Source organism: Oncorhynchus masou, chromosome 25, assembly GCF_036934945.1.
Source record: "Oncorhynchus masou masou isolate Uvic2021 chromosome 25, UVic_Omas_1.1, whole genome shotgun sequence".
Lineage (NCBI taxonomy): Eukaryota > Metazoa > Chordata > Actinopteri > Salmoniformes > Salmonidae > Oncorhynchus > Oncorhynchus masou.
In genome coordinates, this window is record NC_088236.1 from 6,030,609 (window position 1) to 6,055,450 (window position 24,842).

Here is a 24,842-nt window from a genome sequence, read left to right on the forward strand (position 1 = left end):
AGGGAGAGAGGTTCTACACAGAGATGAAGAGTTGAAGCAAGCAGGGAGAGAGGTTCTACACAGAGAGAGGAAGAGTTGAAGCAAGCAGGGAGAGAGGTTTTACACAGAGAGAGGAAGAGTTGAAGCAAGCAGGGAGAGAGGTTTTGCACAGAGAGAGGAAGCATTGAAGCAAGCAGGGAGAGAGGTTCTACACAGAGAGAGGAAGCATTGAAGCAAGCAGGGATAGAGGTTCTACACAGAGAGAGGAAGAGTTGAAGCAAGCAGGGAGAGAGGTTCTACACAGAGAGAGGAAGAGTTGAAGCAAGCAGGGAGAGAGGTTCTACACAGAGAGAGGAAGAGTTGAAGCAAGCAGGGAGAGAGGTTCTACACAGAGAGAGGAAGCATTGAAGCAAGCAGGGAGAAAGGTTTTACACAGAGAGAGGAAGCACTGAAGCAAGCAGGGAGAGAGGTTCTACACAGAGAGAGGAGGAGTTGAAGCAAGCAGGGATAGAGGTTCTACACACAGAGAGGAAGAGTTGAAGCAAGCAGGGAGAGAGGTTCTACACAGAGGAAGAGTTGAAGCAAGCAGGGGAGAGAGGTTCCACACAGAGAGAGGAAGCGTTGAAGCAAGCAGGGAGAGAGGTTCTACACAGATAGAGGAAGCGTTGAAGCAAGCAGGGAGAGAGGTTCTACACAGAGAGAGGAGGCATTGAAGCAAGCAGGGGAGAGAGGTTCTACACAGATAGAGGAAGAGTTGAAGCAAGCAGGGAGAGAGGTTCTACACAGAGATGAAGAGTTGAAGCAAGCAGGGAGAGAGGTTCTACACAGAGAGAGGAAGAGTTGAAGCAAAAAGGGAGAGAGGTTCTACACAGAGAGAGGAAGCGTTGAAGCAAGCAGGGAGAGAGGTTTTACACAGAGAGAGGAAGCACTGAAGCAAGCAGAGAGAGAGGTTCTACACAGAGAGAGGAAGAGTTGAAGCAAGCAGGGATAGAGGTTCTACACCGAGAGAGGAAGAGTTGAAGCAAGCAGGGATAGAGGTTCTACACACAGAGAGGAAGAGTTGAAGCAAGCAGGGAGAGAGGTTCTACACAGAGGAAGAGTTGAAGCAAGCAGGGGAGAGAGGTTCCACACAGAGAGAGGAAGCGTTGAAGCAAGCAGGGAGAGAGGTTCTACACAGAGAGAGGAAGCATTGAAGCAAGCAGGGGAGAGAGGTTCTACACAGATAGAGGAAGAGTTGAAGCAAGCAGGGATAGAGGTTCTACACAGAGGAAGAGTTGAAGCAAGCAGGGGAGAGAGGTTCCACACAGAGAGAGGAAGCGTTGAAGCAAGCAGGGAGAGAGGTTCTACACAGAGAGAGGAAGCGTTGAAGCAAGCAGGGAGAGAGGTTAGTAGTACAGTGGTTCCCAAACTTGGGGTCCCCCAAAAAATGTAAATAGTGTCCCATGAGAGAATCTTTAATCTTATCAAAAACAATGTTTCTCTTCAAATCGGTTTAGAATACAGCATTTTAGGACCTTCAACCTGAGGGCCTTTTACACTGTCAGAATTTACTTTCATGTCATTATGTGTTGGGGCAGCCAGTGGGACCTAAAAAAGTGTGATATATATATATATATATATATATATATATATATATATATATATATATATATATATATATATATATATATTCCGCCTTTATTTAAGCAGGTAGGCTAGTTGAGAACAAGTTTGCAACCCCGACCTGGCCAAGATAAAGCATAGCAGTTCGATACGTACAACAACACAAGAGTTACACACGGAATAAACAAAACATACTGTCAATAATACAGTAGAACAAAAGAAAACATAAAGTCTATATACAGTGAGTGTAATTGAGGTAAGTTAAGGGAGTTAAGGCAATAAATAGGCCATGGTGGCGAAGTGATTACAATACAGCAATTAAACACTGGAATGGTAGATGTGCAGAAGATGAATGTGCAAATAGAGATACTGGGGTGCGAAGGAGCAAGATAAATAAATACAGTATATGGGGATGAGGTAGGTACATCGCCCATCTGTAAACAGCCCATCTATCTACAGGTGCAGTGATCTGTGAGCTGCTCTGACAGCTGGTGCTTAAAGTTAGTGAGGGAGATATGAGTCTCCAGCTTCAGAGATTTTTGCAGTTCGTTCCAGTCATTGGCAGCAGAGAACTGGAAGGAAAGACTACCAAATGAGGAATTGGCTTTGGGGGTGATCAGTGGGGCAAAAAAGTATTTTGTCAGCCAAGGAGTGGCTTCGTAAGAAGCATTTCAAGGTCCTGGAGTGGCCTAGCCAGTCTCCAGATCTCAACCCCATAGAAAATCTTTGGAGGGAGTTGAAAGTCCGTGTTGCCCAGCAACAGCCCCAAAACATCACTGCTCTGGAGGAGATTTGCATGGAGGAATGGGCCAAAATACCAGCAACAGTGTGTGAAAACCTTGTGAAGACTTACAGAAAACGTTTGACCTCTGTCATTGCCAACAAAGGGTATATAACAAAGTATTGAGATAAACTTTTGTTATTGACCAAATACTTACTTTCCACCATAATTTGCAAATAAATTCATTAAAAATCCTACAATGTGATTTTCAGATTTATTTTTTTTCTTCTCATTTTGTCTGTCATAGTTAAAGTGTACCTATGACGAAAATTACAGGCCTCTCTCATCTTGTTAAGTGGGAGAACTTGCACAATTGGTGGCTGACTAAATACTTTTTTGCCCCACTGTACCTGCTGGAGTGCGTGCCGAAAGAGGGGCCAGTGAAACTGAATATCATGCCCTTAGAAATGTCCTTAGAAATGTCATTCCTCTGCTTGGAGGAAATTCAATGATTTATCTGGCGGTGTCAAGCAAAAATGGGGCATATTTGTTATGGTCTTGTGAAGGTTGACTGAATTCTGGCAAAGATTGTTATTTTATCTCAGCGTGTCTACAGATTCTCCCTGTTTTTGTTTGCTATGGAAATGTTGATACTCGAGACTTATCTGAAGAAACTGTATAACCTAGCGTTTTTAAAGTGGCTAAGAAATGCATTGCCATTTAATTGAAAAAGGTTGGTTGTCCTCTCACAATGATTGGAAGAAAGGTCAAGTTACACTCCCGGTCAAAAGTTTGGATACAGCACAGAACACAGTTCAATTGGGCCATCTTCTGGTAACTGGTTTCTATGGTAACATCTGTTCTTGTCAATGAATGTTCTGTAGGATGTCATGTTTCACGTGGAGCCCAGGAAGAGTAGCTGTGTTATTTCATAGTTTTAATGTCTTCACTATTTTTCTTCAATGTAGAAAATAGTAAAAATAAAGAAAAATCCTTGAATGAGTAGGTGTGTCCAAACTTGACTGGTACTAGACATACATGTAACTGCCAAAATAATGGAAACACTTGAGTAAATGAGGGATACAAAGTACTGTATATTGAATGCAGGTGCTACCACATTAGGTGTAGTTCCTGAGTTAATTGCAATTAAAATCCCATCATGCTTAGGGTCATGTATAATAATGCTGGTCCGGCCATTATTTTGGCTACCATGGCAACCCTAACCCCAACCAGAGGGCATGAGTGGTCAGTGAATTGTTTGACGAGCATGAAAACAATGTAAACCATATGCCATGGCCTGCTGGTTACAGTTCTCCCTCCCCTCCACTGTGTTGTTTAAGACATGTCTATGGAGACTCTGCATTGCTCAGGCCCTGCATTCAGACATTAATGCATGCAGACATTAATGCATTCAGACATACTGTCAAGCCAGTAGGTCTAAGATGAAGTTGCCCCCTACACGCTGATCCTAGGTTCCTTCTTTTTTTTATTCCTCACCACTAGGATTGACTGAGGGGAAGCAGATCCTAGATCTGTGCCTATGGGAAGACCTTCACCCCGGAGTGCAGCTAACACAATGTTAAAACTGACAGCATAAAAGTCTAAATCAGTAGCTGAATGTGATTAGGCTTCCAGACTATTTCATATTCATTGATGCCCCTTGGTAAATGTTTTCCTCTTCTTTCATTCCAGAACCTAATCATCTACGGGACTGTGGTTTTGGTTTCTGTTCTGCTGTGCTGAATGTTTTTCTGCCTACCTGGCAGTCAATAGGCTTGACCTTTTTCTCTGGGTATTTCCCCAATGGCACCCTATTCCCTATATAGTACACTACCTTTTGACCAGAGTCCTATGGGCCCTGGTTGTTGTGCACTGCATAATGCAGTCATAGTCTTTGGTGGCTCGCGACAATCTGAAAGTGTTTTTCTCAGTCAGTTGAATGCGGCGCTGCTTCATAGAACCGTGGTTACATGAGTTGAATGGGCCGTTTACTTCATAGAACCGTGGTTACATGAGTTGAATGGGCCGTTTACTTCATAGAACCGCGGTTACATGAGTTGAATGGGCCGTTTACTTCATAGAACCGTGGTTACGCGAGTAACCTTTTTAGCGTCTGGGACAAACGTAGCGGTAAAATTAGTTTTTCTAGCGATGGATTTGGCTTTAGATTTTGACTGGTTGGAGCTATTACCAATTATGACCCCGAAAGATCCGACTCTCTCGGGAACACGTGTATTCCGTTTCCACCTACAAAGCTGTGCACGGCCCGTTTTAGAAGGGAGAGTGATTCATCTGCGTAGAATAACTGAGGGAAATCAATTGATTCTCCACTAACAATGTTAGACTTCAGTGCAGCTTTTGACATTGTCAATTATAGTCTGCTGCTCGAAAAACGTCATGTCTTTACACCCCCTTGCTATAATGTGGATAAAGAGTTACTTGTCTAACAGAACACAGAGGGTGTTCTTTAATGGAAGCCTCTCCAATATAATCCAGTTAGAATCAGGAATTCCCCAGGGCAGCTGTTTATGCCCCTTGCTTTTTTTCAATCTTTACTATCGACATGCCACTGACTTTGAGAAAGGCCAGAGTGTCTATGTATGCGGATGACTCAACACTATACACTTAACCTCTCTGGGCCACCCGACACGCTAGCGTCCCACCTTGCCAACAATAAATGCAAATGCGCTACGCCATATGCTAATAGCACTCGTTAAAACTCAAACATTCATTAAAACACACATGCAGAGTACTCAATTGAAGCTTCACTCGTTGTGAATCTAGCCAACAAGTCAGATTTTTAAAATGCTTTTCGGCGAAAACATGAGAAGCTATTATCTGATAGCATGCAACACCCCGAAATGCCTGAAGGGGACGTAAACAAAATAATTAGCATAGCCGGCGCTACACAAAACGCAGAAATAAAATATAAAACATTCATTACCTTTGACGAGCTTCTTTGTTGGCACTCCTATATGTCCCATAAACATCACAATTGGGTCTTTTTTTTGATTAAATCGGTCCTTGTATACCCAAAATGTCCATTTATGAAGACTCTGTGATCCAGGAAAAAACACTGTTTCAAAACGCAACGTCATTTTTTTAAATTAAAAAAGTTGCCTATAAACTTTGACAAAACACTTCAAATACTTCTGTACTCCAACTGTAGGTATTAGTAAACGTTAATAAACGATCAAATTGATCACGGAGCGATCTGTATTCAATAGCAGCAAGTTTGGAAATCGTCGTCCAGTTTCCCCCTTTCATAACTTCCTCTGGGAGACAAAACCACAGGATGTGCCTATTACTCATATGACCAAGGATTTAACTGCATAGAATTCACAACACTGGCGACATCGTGTGGAAGCTGTAGGAACTGTAAGCCGGTCGCTATCTATTATAACTTGCAATAGACAATACAGAGACTGGCGGATTGATTTTTTTCTTAGTCGATTTTGTGATCAGGTTTCCTTGGGATTTTGACCATGAAACACGTTCTGTTATAGTCGTCACAGACATCATTTAACCAGTTTTAGAAACTTCAGAGTGTTGTCTATCCACACATACTAATCATATGCATATACTATATTCCTGGCATGAGTAGCAGGACGTTGAAATGTTGCGCGATTTTTAACAGAATGTTGAAAAAAGTAGCCCTATCTCTATTAACAAAGAGTTGCAGTTAGTTTCAGAATGGGTGGCAAGGAATAAGTTCGCCCTAAATATTTATAAAACTAAAAGCGTTGTGTTTGGAACAAAACACTCACTAAATCTTGTGGAAATTGAGCAAGTTGAGATGACTAAACTGCTTGGAGTAACACTAGATTGTGTTGGACTAGTAACCGGAAGGTTGCAAGTTCAAACCCCCGAGCTGACAAGGTACAAATCTGTCATTCTGCCCCTGAACAGGCAGTTAAGTTAACCCACTGTTCCTAGGCCGTCATTGAAAATAAGAATTTGTTCTTAACTGACTTGCCTGGTTAAATAAAGGTTAAGAAAAAAAAAATGTGAATAAGAATTTGTTCTTACTTGACTCACCTGGATTTACAAAATGTTAAATTATAACAAAAAAAAAATATTTTAACACTATGCCCGTATTTGGGCAATTCCTCAGTAAGAGAATTATTCTGAGACTCATTTTTCACTTTAAAATGTACAACCATAAAACGCCAAACACAAACCTTTATTCTGTTACCAAACTTTGCATCTGCACTGTTCAGGTAAATCGTTTTTTAGTAACATTTTCAGTGGAAACTGTTAAAAGTAGTCCCTGTGCATAGTTGTGTGGTTTAACTTTGCAATCATTTGGTTTTTGTTGTGACATTTTAAATGTCTGAGCATCATTCTGTTAATGTAGGATCAGGACCCCCCCCCCCGTCCGTGTCGTTTTGGGATCAGGACCCCCCCGTGTCGTTTTGGGACACCCCCCCTCCCCCCGCCCGTGTCGTTTCGGGATCGCCCCCCCCCTGTCGTTTTGGGATTGGGTCCCCCTGTCCGTGCCGTCTTACTCATTATTATCTAAAAGGAAGTTTCAGACTGAACCAATAGCATCTCTCCTAATATACAGCTCTTTGTGCTCGGTGTCCCAGTCTGCAGGTTTTCCCTGGTTGTGTCTCCTCATCACTCAGCGCTACACCCTAAATGGCACACTCCCCTATGTAGGGCACTACTCTAGTCAAACGTAGTGCACTATATAGGGCACAGGGTGCAATTACGGACGTACAAAGTGTCTTCTTCCTTCATTAAAGGTTGAGTAGGATTCTCCTCTTTCATGAAGGAAACCACGGTCTCCTTGTCTGTCTGAGACCAGATACACACACACACACACACACTGAACACAGCAGTGACACAGCACAATGTCATAGCTAACCCCCCCCCCCTCCTTCTCAACCCAGCACACACGAACACTGATGCACACACACCACACACACTCACACACACACACAGTCCCCTCCTCAACCCATCTCGCTCCCAATTTACCCTGCTCATTAGGACTGGTGACTCAGCCTCTGACCTTTCGCTAATTTTAGAGTGCAATCTATCGTCTCTCTCCTTATTTAGGGTGGTTTTAGTTGAGGGAAGCCATGGAGAGAATCCAACCAAATCATGAGAAACTAAAAGGAGAGAGGCCACCATAGGCAGACCTGTCACTCAAGAGAAGACCGGCTATGTGCACACTGCCCACAAAATGAGGTTAGAAAATGAGCTGCACTTCCTAACCTCCTGCCAAATGTATGACCATATTAGAGACACACATTTCCCTCAGATTACACAGAGAGAGAGAGAGAGACTTAATACAGTTTGTCCCAATTGTTTACTCACTAAAACTGGACCATAAAGGCACAATGACCCAAAAATGTAACTCATTTAGAAGAACCAGACACCAAATCTGCAATACAACTGGCACATGTGTTTCTTCACAGTCCAATTGCAATTCTATAACAAACATTTGGACAAACCACCTTCACAACTAAAATGTCGTGTGTACAAATGAAATGCGACACTGTTCGACAAGCTAAGCTCAATTTCTCTCATCACAAGTGCAAACACTAATTGCTTAAATGTTCAATTTGCAATCAGACCAAGTTGAAATATAAAACAACATTTTTTTTTTTTGTGTTTGTGTTCCCCTCTGAGTACACAAACAATTATACAGTGAAACAACAACATATTGGTCTCTGAAATAGCTTCTGATAGTAGTGGTTTGAATATGTTACATTAGTGTGATCTCAGTGTGTGTGTTTCATTTGTATGCCGAGTTTAATTTTGAGCAGGGATTACGTTATTGCAATTTGATAAGATTAAAGGGAAATTAATTAAGTAGTACTTGAGATGACATTTCAGCAAAGGTCTGTTAACAATTGGGAAAAACTCTATGGAATTTGAAATTATTTATACTTTTTATACTGATACTTAGGTATGTTATTGCAATTCCGTTTAATACTGAAGTATATTTTAAAAACAAATACTTTTAGACTTTTACTCAAGTAGTATTTTACTGGGTGACTTACTTTTATTTGAGTCATTTTCTATTAACCTCTTGCGACGAGCATTCCAGGATCCGGGATCGTAATCATAGCCTCAAACGAATTAGCATAACGCAGTGGACATAAATACCCCTAATAACTTTTCCTATTCATGAAAATCGCAAATGAAATTAAATACATATATTCAAACACAGGCTTAGCCTTTTTGTTAACAACACTGTCATCTCCGATTTTCAAAATATGTGTTACAGCCAACGCTAGACAAGCATTTGTGTAAGTTTATCATGGCATAATGCTATGCTAGGCTCTGCTGGCAGCAGGCAACATTTTCACGAAAATAAGAAAAGCAACCAAATTAAATAATTTACCTTTGAAGAACTTCAGATGCTTTCACTCAGGAGACTCCCAGTTAGATAGCAAATTTTCTTTTTCTCCAAAAATATTATTTTTGTAGGCGAAATAGCTCCCGTTTGTTCATCATGCTTGGCTGAGAAATCGACCGGAAAATGCTACCTATACAACGCCAAACCTTTTTCAAAATTAACTCCATAATATCGACAGAAACACAGCAAACGTTGTTTAGGATCCATCCTCAAGGTGTTTTTAACATATATATTCGATAATATATCCGTCGAGGCAATTGGTTTCTCATAAGCGATTGGAAAAATGGCTACCTCAGTATTTTACGCAAGATTTTCTGCGGGAGACACCATGTGACCACTTGCTATATATGGTCCCTTACAGCCATTCTTCAATGGAAATGCATAAAAATATGTCACTATGCTGTAGACACCTTGGGGAATATGTAGAAAATGTAAGCTCATTCGTAGCTCATTCACAGCCATATAAGGAGTCATTGGCATGAGGCGGTTTCAAAAAATGCGGCACTTCCTGGTTGGATTTTTATCTGGGTTTCGCCTGCAACATCAGTTCTGTGGCACTCACAGACAATATCTTTGCAGTTTTGGAAACGTCAGTGTTTTCTTTCCAAAGCTGTCAATAATATGCATAGTTGAGCATCTTTTCGTGACAAAATATCTTGTTTAAAACGGGAATGTTTTTCATCCAAAATTTTTAATAACGCCCCCTAATGCAGAGCTGGTTTAAGATATCTTTACTTTTACTCAAGTATGACAATTGGGTACTTTTTCCTCCACTGGGTACACCAATCTAGTACCGGGTTGGCCACCCCTTTGCCATGAAGAGAGGCACCTGGTCAGCAACAATGTTCAGATACGCTGTGGCGTTCAATCGTTGCTCAGTTGGTATCTCAAGGGACTTAACGTGTGCCAGAAAAACATTCCCCACACCATTACACCACCGCCACCAGCCTGTGCCGTTGACACCAGGCAGGATGGGGCCATGGACTCGTGCTGCTCACGCAAAACCTTGTTCCTGCCAGCCGCATGATGCAACAGGAACTGGGATTTGTCGGACCAGGCAATGATTTTCCACACCTCTATTGTCCAGTGTTGGTGTCCCTGCTGGATCCGCTTCTTCTTGTTTTTAGTTGACAGGAATGGAACCCGGTGTGGTCGTCTGCTGCATTAGCCAATCCGTGACAGGGATCGATGAGTTGTTCCAAGATGCCATTCTACACACCGCTGTGCGCATTACACTCAGGGAGAAGGGCACAATGCAACGCTCAGGGAGAAGGGCACAATGCAACGCTCAGGGAGAAGGGCACAATGCAACGCTCAGGGAGAAGGGCACAATGCAACACTCCGGGAGAAGGGCACAATGCAACACTCCGGGAGAAGGGCACAATGCAACACTCCGGGCCATAAAAGGCATGGATTTTTTTTTAGGGTGCATTATGGCCACAAAGGGGATGCCGCAGTGAAAATTGAGGCATTATCAAGTGCTTGTCAAATTGTGAATGAGAGACTGATGAAGTGTGTACAGCATGTGCAAAAAAGCAAAAACAAAGCAGAGGTCATGCCTTTTTGAGATACTTTAAAAAAATCTTCATTAGAGTGTCATCATGCAAGCTTTAGAATGTATTAAACCAACACATATCAGCCCAACGTTTGTAGAACAACTAAAGTTATATGAATAACTCTAAATTAAGCCTGTAGGACGACCTGTTTCTTTAACCAATCAACACAGAATAGCCGTGTGCACTCCCTCATCGTTTGGAGAAAATATGAATATTTATATGTATTCTTCATGTTTATAAAATAATACAAAATAATGACACTGAATTCTAAGCAAATCTTGTCTGCTAAATGAACTAGTGTAGCCCACAGCCATATGGCATAGCCAGATCAGGACCTAACATAAGGACAAGTCAGAGTATGTTATTCTGTTCTTCTGAAATTAACTACATTTTATTCATATCATGCTGCTTCAGACCTGTCTAAAATAAATCATGGATTTATTGTGAAGGTGTAGGCTATATTAAATGGATTTATTGTGATGGTGTAGGTAGACTATATTACATGGATTTATTGTGATGGTGTAGACTATATTACATGGATTTATTGTGAAGGTGTAGGCTATATTACATGGATTTATTGTGATGGTGTAGGTAGACTATATTACATGGATTTATTGTGATGGTGTAGGTAGGCTATATTACATGGATTTATTGTGATGGTGTAGGTAGACTGTATTACATGGATTTATTGTGATGGTGTAGGTAGACTATATTACATGGATTTATTGTGATGGTGTAGGTAGACTATATTACATGGATTTATTGTGATGGTGTAGGTAGGCTATATTACATGGATTTATTGTGATGGTGTAGGTAGGCTATATTACATGGATTTATTGTGAAGGTGTAGGCTATATTACATGGATTTATTGTGAAGGTGTAGGCTATATTACATGGATTTATTGTGATGGTGTAGGTAGACTATATTACATGGATTTATTGTGATGGTGTAGGTAGACTATATTACATGGATTTATTGTGATGGTGTAGGTAGACTATATTACATGGATTTATTGTAATGGTGTAGGTAGACTATATTACATGGATTTATTGTGATGGTGTAGGTAGACTATATTACATGGATTTATTGTGATGGTGTAGCTAGACTATATTACATGGATTTATTGTGATGGTGTAGGTAGACCATATTACATGGATTCATTGTGATGGTGTAGGTAGACTATAATACATGGATTCATTGTGATGGTGTAGGTAGACTATAAAACATGGATTCATTGTGATGGTGTAGGTCTGTCTCAGCCCCGGTCAGTCCCAGCCCCGGTCAGTCCCAGCCCCGGTCAGGTATTCTGCCAATGTGTACTTTTTTGTTTATGGCCAAAAACATTTCAATTTGCGTAGTTCTATCCAGTGTGTCGTGTAATAATATTTTACTTTTCTCGTGATTTGGTTGTGTCTAATGGTAATACTGTCCTTGGGCTCTGTGGAGTCTGTTTCAAATCAAAATTAATTTGTCACATGCTCTGAATACAACCTTACCGTGAAATGCTTACTTACAAGCCCTTCACCAACAAGGCAGAAAATATTTGCTAAATCATTTTATAAACCCAAATTTAAAAAAATGAATTTTAAAATATCACAAAATAACAATAATGAGGTTTATACAGTGGGTACCGGTACCTAGTCAATGTGCAGGGATAATGGAGGTAATATAGATCATGTATGTGTTTGATCAGAGCTCCAAAATCAACTGGCTGAGAGGGGACCCTTGTCTAGGTGATGGCTTTGTTATGGAAGGTTTGGCAATCACTTCCTTTTAGGTGGTTGTAGAATTTAACGACTCCTTTCTGGATTTTGATCATGAGCAGATATTTTTCAAATTCTTCTCTACGTGCATTAACTGTTTGTTTTTTTAACGTTGTACACGGATGTTTTGGTGAGTCTTAGTTGGACCACAACCGTAGAGGGCAATGAGTTCTATAACTGTTAAAGTATTTTTTGCCAGATCCTAATTGGGGATGTCTAATTTTATGGTCCTTTTGATGGCGTAGAAGGCCCTTCTTGCGGTGTGTCTCTCTTTCTCTCTCAGGGCATTGTCAAAGGTGTTTATTCCACAGACTCGTGTGACATTTTTCTTGGCGTGGAGGATTTTAGCTATCGTTATTTTGAGAGACAATTTTCTTTTCCTGTTTCTGTCTCTCTCTCAACCCCCCCCCCCAGCTCTGAACTCTACCCTACTGTACTACAGCTCTGAGTCATGAGGTGCCCAGTGATGTAGAACTCCCTAACGAGCTAAAGGCCTTTTATCCTTGCTTCGAGGAATTCGACCCTGAGTCTTGCATGAAAGGCCCTGTTGTTCCGGATGACTGTGTTATCTCGCAGGTTAACTATAGGTGTAACGGTACACGTATTCGTACCAAACCGTTCGTTACAGGGACCTCGGTTTGGTCCGCACTGTGAACCCGATTGAATACATAAAAAGTATATATTTATATATATATTTACTACGTAAAAAGACTATAGGCTTTGCCTCTTGAGTAAATTTAAGCTGAAATTTTTTTGGGGGGCTATTCCGTTTAAAATACATTCTGTGCGGTCTTAGGGCGCATATCCGCGTCTATCTGCTCGTACTTAAGGGACAGCCCATCACGTTACCCTGGAGAAACCTCCCCCCCACTCCCCTTTATGCAAGTCACAAGTGAGCATCTGACACTGAAGGAGATATGGTGCATTCGTAACCAAGTGGGAATTTCCCACATACGACTGGGGAAAAATACACTTGAATGGCCCACCCCAACTGGTAATTACTAGTAACACTTCTCTCATTCGGTGGCCTTTGATAGCCTCTTATAACAGCATTTTTGTCAGTTAAATGCAACCACAAAACATTTTATTTATAAAATCCAGAATCCTCCAACCGGAATGTCTGGAAAACCAGGGAATTTTATTGAAAGTTCACAGAATTTTGCAAACCTAACTGCATCTCCTTCAAATACCTAAATATCTATCCTGCTGCCTAGTCACTTTACCTTCATGTACATACAGTGCCTTGCAAAGGTATTCGGCCCCCTTGAACTTTGCGACCTTTTGCCACATTTCAGGCTTCAAACATTAAGATATAAAACTGTATTTTTTTGTGAAGAATCAACAACAAGTGGGACACAATCATGAAGTGGAACGACATTTATTGGATATTTCAAACATTTTTAACAAATCAAAAACTGAAAAATTGGGTGTGCAAAATTATTCAGCCCCCTTAAGTTAATACTTTGTAGCGCCACCTTTTGCTGCGATTACAGCTGTAAGTCGCTTGGGGTATGTCTCTATCAGTTTTGCACATCGAGAGACTGAAATTTTTTACCATTCCTCCTTGCAAAACAACTCGAGCTCAGTGAGGTTGGATGGAGAGCATTTGTGAACAGCAGTTTTCAGTTCTTTCCACAGATTCTCGATTGGATTCAGGTCTGGACTTTGACTTGGCCATTCTAACACCTGGATATGTTTATTTTTGAACCATTCCATTGTAGATTTTGCTTTATGTTTTGGATCATTGTCTTGTTGGAAGACAAATCTCCGTCCCAGTGTCAGGTCTTTTGCAGACTCCATCAGGTTTTCTTCCAGAATGGTCCTGTATTTGGCTCCATCCATCTTCCCATCAATTTTAACCATCTTCCCTGTCCCTGCTGAAGAAAAGCAGGCCCAAACCATGATGCTGCCACCACCATGTTTGACAGTGGGGATGGTGTGTTGCTTTTACGCCAAACATAACGTTTTGCATTGTTGCCAAAAAGTTCAATTTTGGTTTCATCTGACCAGAGCACCTTCTTCCACATGTTTGGTGTGTCTCCCAGGTGGCTTGTGGCAAACTTTAAACGACACTTTTTATGGATATCTTTAAGAAATGGCTTTCTTCTTGCCACTCTTCCATAAAGGCCAGATTTGTGCAATATACGACTGATTGTTGTCCTATGGACAGAGTCTCCCACCTCAGCTGTAGATCTCTGCAGTTCATCCAGAGTGATCATGGGCCTCTTGGCTGCATCTCTGATCAGTCTTCTCCTTGTATGAGCTGAAAGTTTAGAGGGACGGCCAGGTCTTGGTAGATTTGCAGTGGTCTGATACTCCTTCCATTTCATTATTATCGCTTGCACAGTGCTCCTTGGGATGTTTAAAGCTTGGGAAATCTTTTTGTATCCAAATCTGGCTTTAAACTTCTTCACAACAGTATCTCGAACCTGCCTGGTGTGTTCCTTGTTCTTCATGATGCTCTCTGCGCTTTTAACGGACCTCTGAGACTATCACAGTGCAGGTGCATTTATACGGAGACTTGATTACACACAGGTTGATTGTATTTATCATCATTAGTCATTTAGGTCAACATTGGATCATTCAGAGATCCTCACTGAACTTCTGGAGAGAGTTTGCTGCACTGAAAGTAAAGGGGCTGAATAATTTTGCACGCCCAATTTTTCAGTTTTTGATTTGTTAAAAAAGTTTGAAATATCCAATAAATGTCGTTCCACTTCATGATTGTGTCCCACTTGTTGTTGATTCTTCACAAAAAAATACAGTTTTATATCTTTATGTTTGAAGCCTGAAATGTGGCAAAAGGTCGCAAAGTTCAAGGGGGCCGAAAATACTTTCGCAAGGCACTGTATCTACCTCAAATACCTCATTATTATCTATCCTGATGTCTAGTCAATTTACCCTGCCTTCATGTACATATCTACCTCTAATACCTTATTATTATCTATCCTGATGCCTAGTCACTTTACCCTGTCTTCATGCACAGTGGGGCAAAAAAGTATTTAGTCAGCCACCAAATGTGCAAGTTCTCCCACTTAAAAAGATGAGAGGCCTGTAATTTTCATCATAGGTACACTTCTACTATGACAGACAAAATTAGATTTTTTTTCTCCAGAAAATCACATTGTAGGGTTTTTAATGAATTTATTTGCAAATCATGGTGGAAGATAAGTATTTGGTCAATAACAAAAGTTTCTCAACTTTGTTATATACCCTTTGTTGGCAATGACAGAGGTCAAACGTTTTCTGTAAGTCTTTACAAGGTTTTCACACACTGTTGCTGGGGGGGGGTATTTGGTATTTTATTAGGATTCCCATTAGCTGTTGCAAAAACAGCAGCTAATCTTCCTGGGGCCCACACAGAACAGGAAACATGATATATAATACAGAACATTAATAGACATGAACAGCTCAAGGCCATAACTACATCAATTAAAAAATGTAAAAGATGCACGTAGCCACATATCAATACATACACAGAAACTATCAAAACGAGGAGAGGCGTTGTGCCGTGAGGTGTTGCTTTATCTGTTTTTTGAAACCTGGTTTGTTGTTCATTTGACCAATATGAGTTGGAAAGAAGTTCCATACACTAAGGCACTATAAAATACTGTACACTTTCTTGAATTTGTTCTGGATTTGGGGACTATGTAAAGACCCCTGGTGGCATGTCTGGTGGGATAAGTGTGTGTTTGTGTCTGAGCTGTGTGTAAGTTGACAATGCAAACTATTTGGGATTTTCTACACGTTTCTTGTAAAAAGAAGTGATTCAATCACTCTCCTCAACTCTTAGCCAAGAGAGATTGGCAGGCATAGTATTTATATCAGCCCTGTGATTACAATGAAGAGCAAGACGTTCTGGGCCAGCTGCAGTTTAACTAGGTCGTTCCTTGTAGCACTGGACCACACAACTGGACAATAATCAAAGATAAGACAGAACTAGAGCCTGCAGGACTTGCTTTCGGGGAGTGTGGTGTCAAAATCTCTTTATTACGGACAGACCTCTCCCTATCTTTACAACCATTAAATCTATATGTTTTGACCATGACAGTTTACAATCTAAGGTAACGCCAAGTCATTTAGTCTCCTCAGCTTGTTCAACAGCCACACCATTCATTACCAGATTCAGTTGAGGTCTAGAACTTAAGGAATGATTTGCACCAAATACAATGCTCTTAGTTTTAGAGATGTTCTGGACCAGTTTATTACTGGCCACCCATTCCAAAAACAGACTGCAACACTTTAAGGGTTTCAGTGACTTCATCAGCTGTGGTTGCTGATGCGTAGCTGGTTGAATCATCAGCATACATGGACACATGCTTTGTTGAATGCATTAACAACGGGGATCTAGACAGCCACAAACCCGGGACAATCTGCGGTCCCAGCCACAATGGCTAACAGTGTCGCGGGCTATGCTCAAGCCCTCAAACCCCGCTAAACTTGATAGGCAGCTAGCTAGCAGCTAGACTAGCTGCTACACCAAATAGCTCCTCGGACCCGGCCTTGGTCGGCAGGATCACTGGACTAGCAGTCCCAGCAACTGATGCAGACTGTTAGCGGGATCCAAAGTAAGAAGTTAGCTAGCTGCTAAGAACTTTCCAATACAACAAACTTTCCAAAACAACAAACCGAGCTCTCCCTCGTTCCGCGTTCAACAGGAAGTTAACTTCTTTGGGACTGGGGGGCAGTATTGAGTAGCTTGGAAAAAAAGGTGCCCAGAGTAAACTGTCTGCTACTCAGCCAAAAAAGCAAGAATATGCATATAATTAGTAGATTTTGATAGAAACACTGAAGTTTCTAAAACTGTTTGAATGATTTGTGTGAGTAACAGAACTCATATGGCAGGCAAAAACCTGAGAAAAAAATCCAACCAGGAAGTGAGAAATCTGAGGTTAGTAGTTTTTCAAGTCATTGCCTATTGAATATACAGTGTCTATGAGGTCTTTTATTTATTGCACTACCTAAGGCTTCCACTAGATGTCAACAGTCTTTAGAACCTTGTTTGATGCTTCTACTGTGAAGGAGGGGGGAATGAGTCAGGGCTCTGGCAGAGTGCCATGAGCTGATCACGCACTCTCAAGTGAGAGCGACCTGCGTTCCATTGCATTTCTACAGACAAAGGAATTCTCCGGTTGAAACATTTTATTAAAGATTTATGATGAAAACATCCTAAAGATTGATTCTATACCTCGTTTGACATGTTTCTACGAACTGTAATATGAGTTTTCGTCTGAACTTTCGCCTGAACTTGCCCGCGCCTCTTGAGTTTGGAGTGTGTACTATACGCACAAACAAAAAGGAGGTATTTGGACATAATTGATGGACATTTTTTAAATTAAAAATGATTTCACCTTTATTTAACCAGGTAGGCTAGTTGAGAACAGTTTCTCATTTACAACTGTGACCTGGCCAAGATAAAGCATAGCAGTGTGAACAGACAACACAGAGTTACACATGGAGTAATCAATTAACAAGTCAATAACACAGTAGAAAAAAATAAGGAAAAAAAGAGTCTATATACATTGTGTGCAAAAGGCATGAGGAGGTAGGCGAATAATTACAATTTAGCAGATTAACACTGGAGTGATAAATGATCAGATGGTCATGTGCAGGTAGAGATATTGGTTTGCAAAAGAGCAGAAAAGTAAATAAATTTAAACAGTATGGGGAAGAGGTAGGTAAAATTGGGTGGGCTATTTACCGATAGACTATGTACAGCTGCAGCGATCGGTTAGCTTCGCAGATAGCAGATGTTTGAAGTTGGTAAGGGAGATAAAAGTCTCCAACTTCAGCGATTTTTGCAATTCGTTCCAGTCACAGGCAGTAGAGAACTGGAACGAAAGGCGGCCAAATGAGGTGTTGGCTTTAGGGATGATCAGTGAGATACACCTGCTGGAGCGCGTGCTACGGGTGGGTGTTGCCATCGTGACCAGTGAACTGAGATAAGGCGGAGCTTTACCTAGCATGGACTTGTAGATGACCTGGAGCCAGTGGGTCTGGCGACGAATATGTAGCGAGGGCCAGCCGACTAGAGCATACAGGTCGCAGTGGTGGGTGGTATAAGGTGCTTTAGTAACAAAACGGATGGCACTGTGATAAACTGCATCCAGTTTGCTGAGTAGACTGTTGGGAGCTATTTTGTAGATGACATCGCCGAAGTCAAGGATCGGTAGGATAGTCAGTTTTACTAGGGTAAGTTTGGCGGTGTGAGTGAAGGAGGCTTTGTTGCGGAATAGAAGGCCGACTCTCGATTTGATTTTAGATTGGAGATGTCTGATATGAGTCTGGAAGGAGAGTTTACAGTCTAGCCAGACACCTAGGTACTTATAGATTATCGAACAAAAAAAAACATTTATTGTGGAACTGGGATTCCTGGGAGTGCATTCTGATGAAGATCATCAAAGTTAAGTGAATATTTATAATGCTGACTTTTGTTGACTCCACAATATGGCGGATATCTCTTTGGCTTGTTTTTGTGTCTGAGCGCTGTACCCAGATTATTGCATGGTGTGCTTTTTCCGTAAAGTTTTTTTGAAATCTGACATAGTGGTTGCATTACGGAGAAGTGGATCTATAATTCCATGCATAATAGTTGTATCTTTTAGCAATGTTTATTGTGAGTATGTCTGTAAATTGATGTGGCTCTCTGCAAAATCACCAGATGTTTTGGAACTACTGAACATAACGCGCCAATGTAAACTAAACTAAGATTTCTGGATATAAATATGAACTTTATCGAACAAAACATACATGTATTGTGTAACATAAAGTCCAATGAGTGTCATCTGATGAAGATCATCAAAGGTTAGTGATTCATTTTATCTCTTTCTGCTTTTTGTGACTCTTCTCTTTGGCTGGAAAAATGGCTGTGTTTTTCTGTGACTCGGTGGTGACAATCGTTTGGTGTGCTTTCGCAGTAAAGCCTTTTTGAAATTGGACACTGTGGCTGGATTTACAACAAGTTTATCTTTAAAATGGTGTAAAATACTTGCATGTTTGAGGAATTTTAATTATGGGATTTCTGTTGTTTTTGAATTTGGTGCAATTTCACTGGCTGCTGTTGAGGTGGGACGCTACCGTCCCACATATCCCAGAGAAGTTAAGAGTTCATATAAGGAAAACAGTCAATTGAAATAAAAAAATTAGGCCCTAATCTATGGATTTCACATGACTGGGCAGGGGTGCAACCGTGGGTGGGCCTGGTAGGGCATAGGCCAACCCACTGGGGAGCCAGACCCCGCCAATCAGAATGAGGGCTTTATTACAGACAAAATTACTTATCCGTTTCATCAGCTGTCTGGGTGACTGGTCTCAGACGATGTGAAGAAGCCGGATGTGGAGGTCCTGGGCTGGCGTGGCAACATGTGGTTGTGAGGCCAGTTGAACGTACTGCCAAATTCTCTAAAACAACGTTGGAGGCGGCTTATGGTAGAGAAATTAACATTAAATTCTCTGGCAACAGCTGTGGTGGACATTCCTGCAGTCAGTGTGCCAATTGCACGCTCCCTCAACTTGAGACATCTGTGGCATTGTGTTGTGGGACAAAACTGGACATTTTGGTGGCCTTTTATTGTCCCCAGCACAAGGCGCACCTGTGTAATGATAATGCTTCTTGATAATCCATCCATCTGACAGGTGTGTCATATCTTGGCAAAGGAGAAATGCTCATTAACAGAGATGTAAAAAAAAATGTGCTCAAAATTGGAAATGAATACACTTTTTTTTTTTTTTTTGGAAATGGGATCTTTTTACATGTTACGTCTGTATATTTTGGTTCAGTATAGTATCATTGTTTGGTTTTCTTTGTGCTGACACACTAGTATTCTAGTCTAACGCTCTCCATCTCGCGTGTGTGTGTGTGTGCGTGTGCGTGCGCGTGTGTTAGGAGGCAGCTGGAGAGGACAGATTGGGTCTGGCTGGAGGAGAGGGAGATGGAGACCGAGAGTCTAACGCAGGCACTCCAGAAGTTCCTCCCTCCACAGTAGACAACACTCCACAGTTCCTCAACAAGGCTGTGGAGGGCCTCAACCCCAGGTAACACACACAAATACACACACACACACACACTTCAGTATCTCAACAGGAAGTTGAGGAGGGAATGTGCGTTAAAACCCCCCTAAGATTGATGACCACGCCCCCCCCCCAGGAAATCTAATTAGCATAATAAAACAATCCCCAAGCAAGAAATAGTGTTGGGGGGGGGGGTTCTGTATTGGATGAGTCTCAATCCTCTGCCCTGTCGATATTCTACATCTAAAGTGGTGTTTGTCAGACCATGTGATATCCAGAAAATCAGTCTTCTCACGTCTGAACTGTTGGCCTGCAAACGACTATGACCCCTCTATGGAAAGATGAGACTCTCACAAACACGATGGTGTTCCCCGTCTTGGTCTACGACTCCCACAAGCGTCTTGGGATTCGTCTGAAGCCGATCTGCCAACTTCTGGCTGGAGCGTCCGAACAGTTTGGGCTACACACCAATATGATACCCCTCTGTGGAAAGGTGACACTCTCATGAACACCACATGTAGGTTGTTGTGCTCTACGATGCCCACAGGCCTCACAACTCGTCTAAAGGTCCCCCGGTACCAGTTGAAACAAATCAATGGACATATACAACGTTTTAGAACAGCTACTCATTCAAGGTTTTTATTTTTTATATATTTTTTTAACTATTTCCTACATTGTAGAATAATAGTGAAGACATCAAAACTATGAAATAACACATATGGAATCATGTAGTAACCAAAAAAAAATTCAACAAATCAAAATATAATTTCTATTTGCGATTCTTCAAATAGCCACCCTTTGCCATGATAGCTTTGCACACTCTTGGCATTCTCTCAACCAGCTCAACCAGATCTCCATTTAAGTCACAACAATAGACAAACATAGTGTGCTTAGACAAACAAACAAACAAAATACTTAACGGTCGAGACAGACGTAGACTCTATCACATGGATAGGCAGACCATTCCATTAAAAATGGAGCTCTATAGGAGAGAGCCCTGCCTCCAGCTGTTTGCTTAGAAATTCTAGGGACAGTAAGGAGGCCTGCGTCTTGTGACCGTAGCGTACGTGTAGGTATGTACGGCAGTGCCAAATCAGAAAGCTAGATAGGAGCAAGCCCATGTAATGCTTTGTAGGTTAGCAGTAAAACCTTGAAATTATAACATTTTGGGGGGGTTCTAGTCAGGATTCTAGCAGCCGTTTTTATTACTAACTGAAGTTTATTTAGTGCTTTATCCGGGTAGCCGGAGAGTAGAGCATTGCAGTAGTCTAACCTAGAAGTGACAAAAGCATTGATACATTTTTCAAAATTTTTGGGCAGAAATCTTCTGATTTTTGCAATGTTAAGTAGATGGAAAAAAAGCTGTCCTTGAAACAGTCTTGATATGTTCGTTAAAAGAGAGATCGGGGTCCAGAATAACACGGACTGAAGTGTTTCGTATAGATTATTTGTCTTCAGGAAGGCAGTAAGTTGCTGCACAACAGGTTTTTTTTTAAACAGAGATTCGATATATGCCAATTTTAATACCTTTAAAAAAATATATATTCAGAGTCAAGCTTTGGCTTTTTCAAGAGGCTTTATTACTGCAACTTTTAGTGAGTTTGGTACACATCCTGAGGACAGGGAGCTGTAAATTATGTTCAACATAGGAGGGTCAAACACAGGAAGTAGCTTTTTCGGTAGTTTAGTTGGAATAGGGTCCAGTATGCAGCTTGAAGGTTTCGAGGCCATGTTTATTTTCATCGATGTGTCAAGAGATATAGTAGTACTAAAAAAACTTGTGTCCTCGTTGCGCTGAGATCCTGGTAGTTCTGTGCAGACTCAGGACAACTGAGCTTTGGAGAAACACGCAGATTCAAAGAGGAGTCTGTAATTTGCATCCTAATGATCATGATCTTTTCCTCAAAAGAAGTTGATGAATATATCACTGCTGAAGTGAAAGCCATCCTCTCTTGGGGAATGCTGCTTTTCAGTTAGCTTTGCGACAGTATCAAAAGTACATTTTGGATTGTTATTATTCTCCTCAATTAGGTTGGAAAAATAGGCTAATCGAGCTTAAGTGATGGCTCTTCGATATTGCACGCTACAATCTTTCCAAGCCGGTCGGAAGACTTTAGGTTTGGTGGAGCTCCATTTCCGTTCCAATTTTCTGGAAGCGTGCTTCAGAGCTCGGGTATCTTCTGTATAGGAAGGAGCTAATTTCTTGATACAAATGTTTTTGGGGTTTTTAGGGGTGCAACTGTGTCTAGGGTATGACTCAAGGTTAAACGTAGATCCTTGGTTAGGTGGTTAATGGATGTTTGTAATGCGACGTCCTTGGGTAGGTAGAGGGAGTCTAGGAGGGCATCTAGGAATCTTTGGGCGTCCGAGAATTTATAGCTTGACCTTTGATCATCCTTGGTTGGGGTCTGAGCAGATTGTTTTCTTTGCGGTTGTGAATGTAATAAAATGGTGGTCCGATAGTCCAGGTTTATGAAGAAAAGCATTTTAAATTCACAATATTTATTCCACAGGACAAAACTAGTTCCGGAGTATGACTGTGGCAATGCATAGGTCCGAAGACATTACATTTACATTTAAGTCATTTAGCAGACGCTCTTATCCAGAGCGACTTACAAATTGGTGAATTCACCTTCTGACATCGAAGACATGTTGGACAAAACCCACTGAGTCGATGATGGCTCCGAAAGCCTTTTGGAGTGGGTCTGTGGACTTTTCCATGTGAATATTGAAGTCACCAAATATTTGAATATTATCTGCCATGACTACAAGGTCCAATAGGAGCTCAGTGAGGAACGCTGTATATGTCCCAGAAGGCCTGTAAACAGTAGCTATAAAAAGGCTGCATAGATTTCATGACTAGAAGCTCAAAAGACAAAAACGTATTGATGTATCTGTGTGTGTTGATGTGTATCTGTGTGTGTTGATGTGTATCTGTGTGTGTTGATGTGTATCTGTGTGTGTTGATGTGTATCTGTGTGTGTTGATGTGTATCTGTGTGTATTGATGTGGATCTGTGTGTATTGATGTGGATCTGTGTGTATTGATGTGGATCTGTGTGTATTGATGTGGATCTGTGTGTATTGATGTGGATCTGTGTGTATTGATGTGGATCTGTGTGTATTGATGTGGATCTGTGTGTATTGATGTGGATCTGTGTGCATTGATGTGGATCTGTGTGCATTGATGTGGATCTGTGTGCATTGATGTGTATCTGTGTGCATTGATGTGGATCTGTGTGTATTGATGTGGATCTGTGTGTATTGATGTGGATCTGTGTGTATTGATGTGGATCTGTGTGTATTGATGTGGATCTGTGTGTATATGTGTGTATTGATGTGTATCTGTGTGTATTGATGTGTATATGTGTGTATTGATGTGGATCTGTGTGTATTGATGTGTATCTGTGTGCATTGATGTGTATCTGTGTGCATTGATGTGTATTTGTGTGTATTGATGTGTATCTGTGTGTATTGATGTGGATCTGTGTGTATTGATGTGTATTGATGTGGATCTGTGTGTATTGATGTGTATTGATGTGGATCTGTGTGTATTGATGTGGATCTGTGTGCATTGATGTGTATCTGTGTGCATTGATGTGGATCTGTGTGTATTGATGTGTATTGATGTGGATCTGTGTGTATTGATGTGTATTGATGTGGATCTGTGTGTATTGATGTGGATCTGTGTGCATTGATGTGTATCTGTGTGCATTGATGTGGATCTGTGTGTATTGATGTGGATCTGTGTGTATTGATGTGGATATGTGTGTATTGATGTGGATATGTGTGTATTGATGTGGATCTGTGTGTATTGATGTGTATCTGTGTGTATTGATGTGTATCTGTGTGCATTGATGTGTATATGTGTGCATTGATGTGTATATGTGTGCATTGATGTGTCTGTGTGCATTGATGTGTATTTGTGTCTATTGATGTGTATCTGTGTGTATTGATGTGGATCTGTGTGTATTGATGTGGATCTGTGTGTATTGATGTATATATCTGTGTGCATTGATGTGGATCTGTGTGTATTGATGTGGATCTGTGTGTATCTGTGTGTATTGATGTGGATCTGTGTGAATTGATGTGTATATGTGTGTATTGATGTGTATCTGTGTGCATTGATGTGGATCTGTGTGCATTGATGTGTATCTGTGTGCATTGATGTGGATCTGTGTGTATTGATGTGTATTGATGTGGATCTGTGTGTATTGATGTGTATCTGTGTGTATTGATGTGGATCTGTGTGTATCTGTGTGTATTGATGTGTATATGTGTGTATTGATGTGTATCTGTGTGTATTGATGTGGATCTGTGTGTATTGATGTGGATCTGTGTGTATTGATGTGGATCTGTGTGCATTGATGTGGATCTGTGTGTATTGATGTGGATCTGTGTGTATCTGTGTGTATTGATGTGTATCTGTGTGAATTGATGTGTATCTGTGTGTATTGATGTGGATCTGTGTGTATCTGTGTGTATTGATGTGTATCTGTGTGCATTGATGTGTATATGTGTGTATTGATGTGTATCTGTGTGTATTGATGTGGATCTGTGTGTATTGATGTGGATCTGTGTGTATTGATGTGGATCTGTGTGCATTGATGTGTATATGTGTGTATTGATGTGGATCTGTGTGTATTGATGTGGATCTGTGTGTATTGATGTGGATCTGTGTGTATTGATATGTATCTGTGTGTATTGATGTGGATCTGTGTGTATTGATGTGGATCTGTGTGTATTGATGTGGATCTGTGTGTATTGATATGGATCTGTGTGTATCTGTGTGTATTGATGTGGATATGTGTGTATTGATGTGTATCTGTGTGTATTGATGT

At 41.0% G+C, this 24,842-nt stretch overlaps 1 protein-coding gene across 2 annotated transcripts in view; it reads left to right on the forward strand.

The window, feature by feature from the left end:
• Positions 1–24,842, forward strand: part of LOC135513709 (phosphatidate cytidylyltransferase 2-like) — a 125,252-nt gene that overhangs the window by 3,908 nt on the left and 96,502 nt on the right. For both annotated transcript variants that reach the window (XR_010451571.1, XM_064936587.1), the window contains exon 2: positions 19,878–20,026. Coding sequence is in view for 1 of the 2 variants with exons in the window: in XM_064936587.1 (XP_064792659.1) it covers positions 19,878–20,026 (149 nt within the window). In the remaining variant the exon portion in view is untranslated. The remainder of the gene's footprint in view (positions 1–19,877; positions 20,027–24,842) is intronic.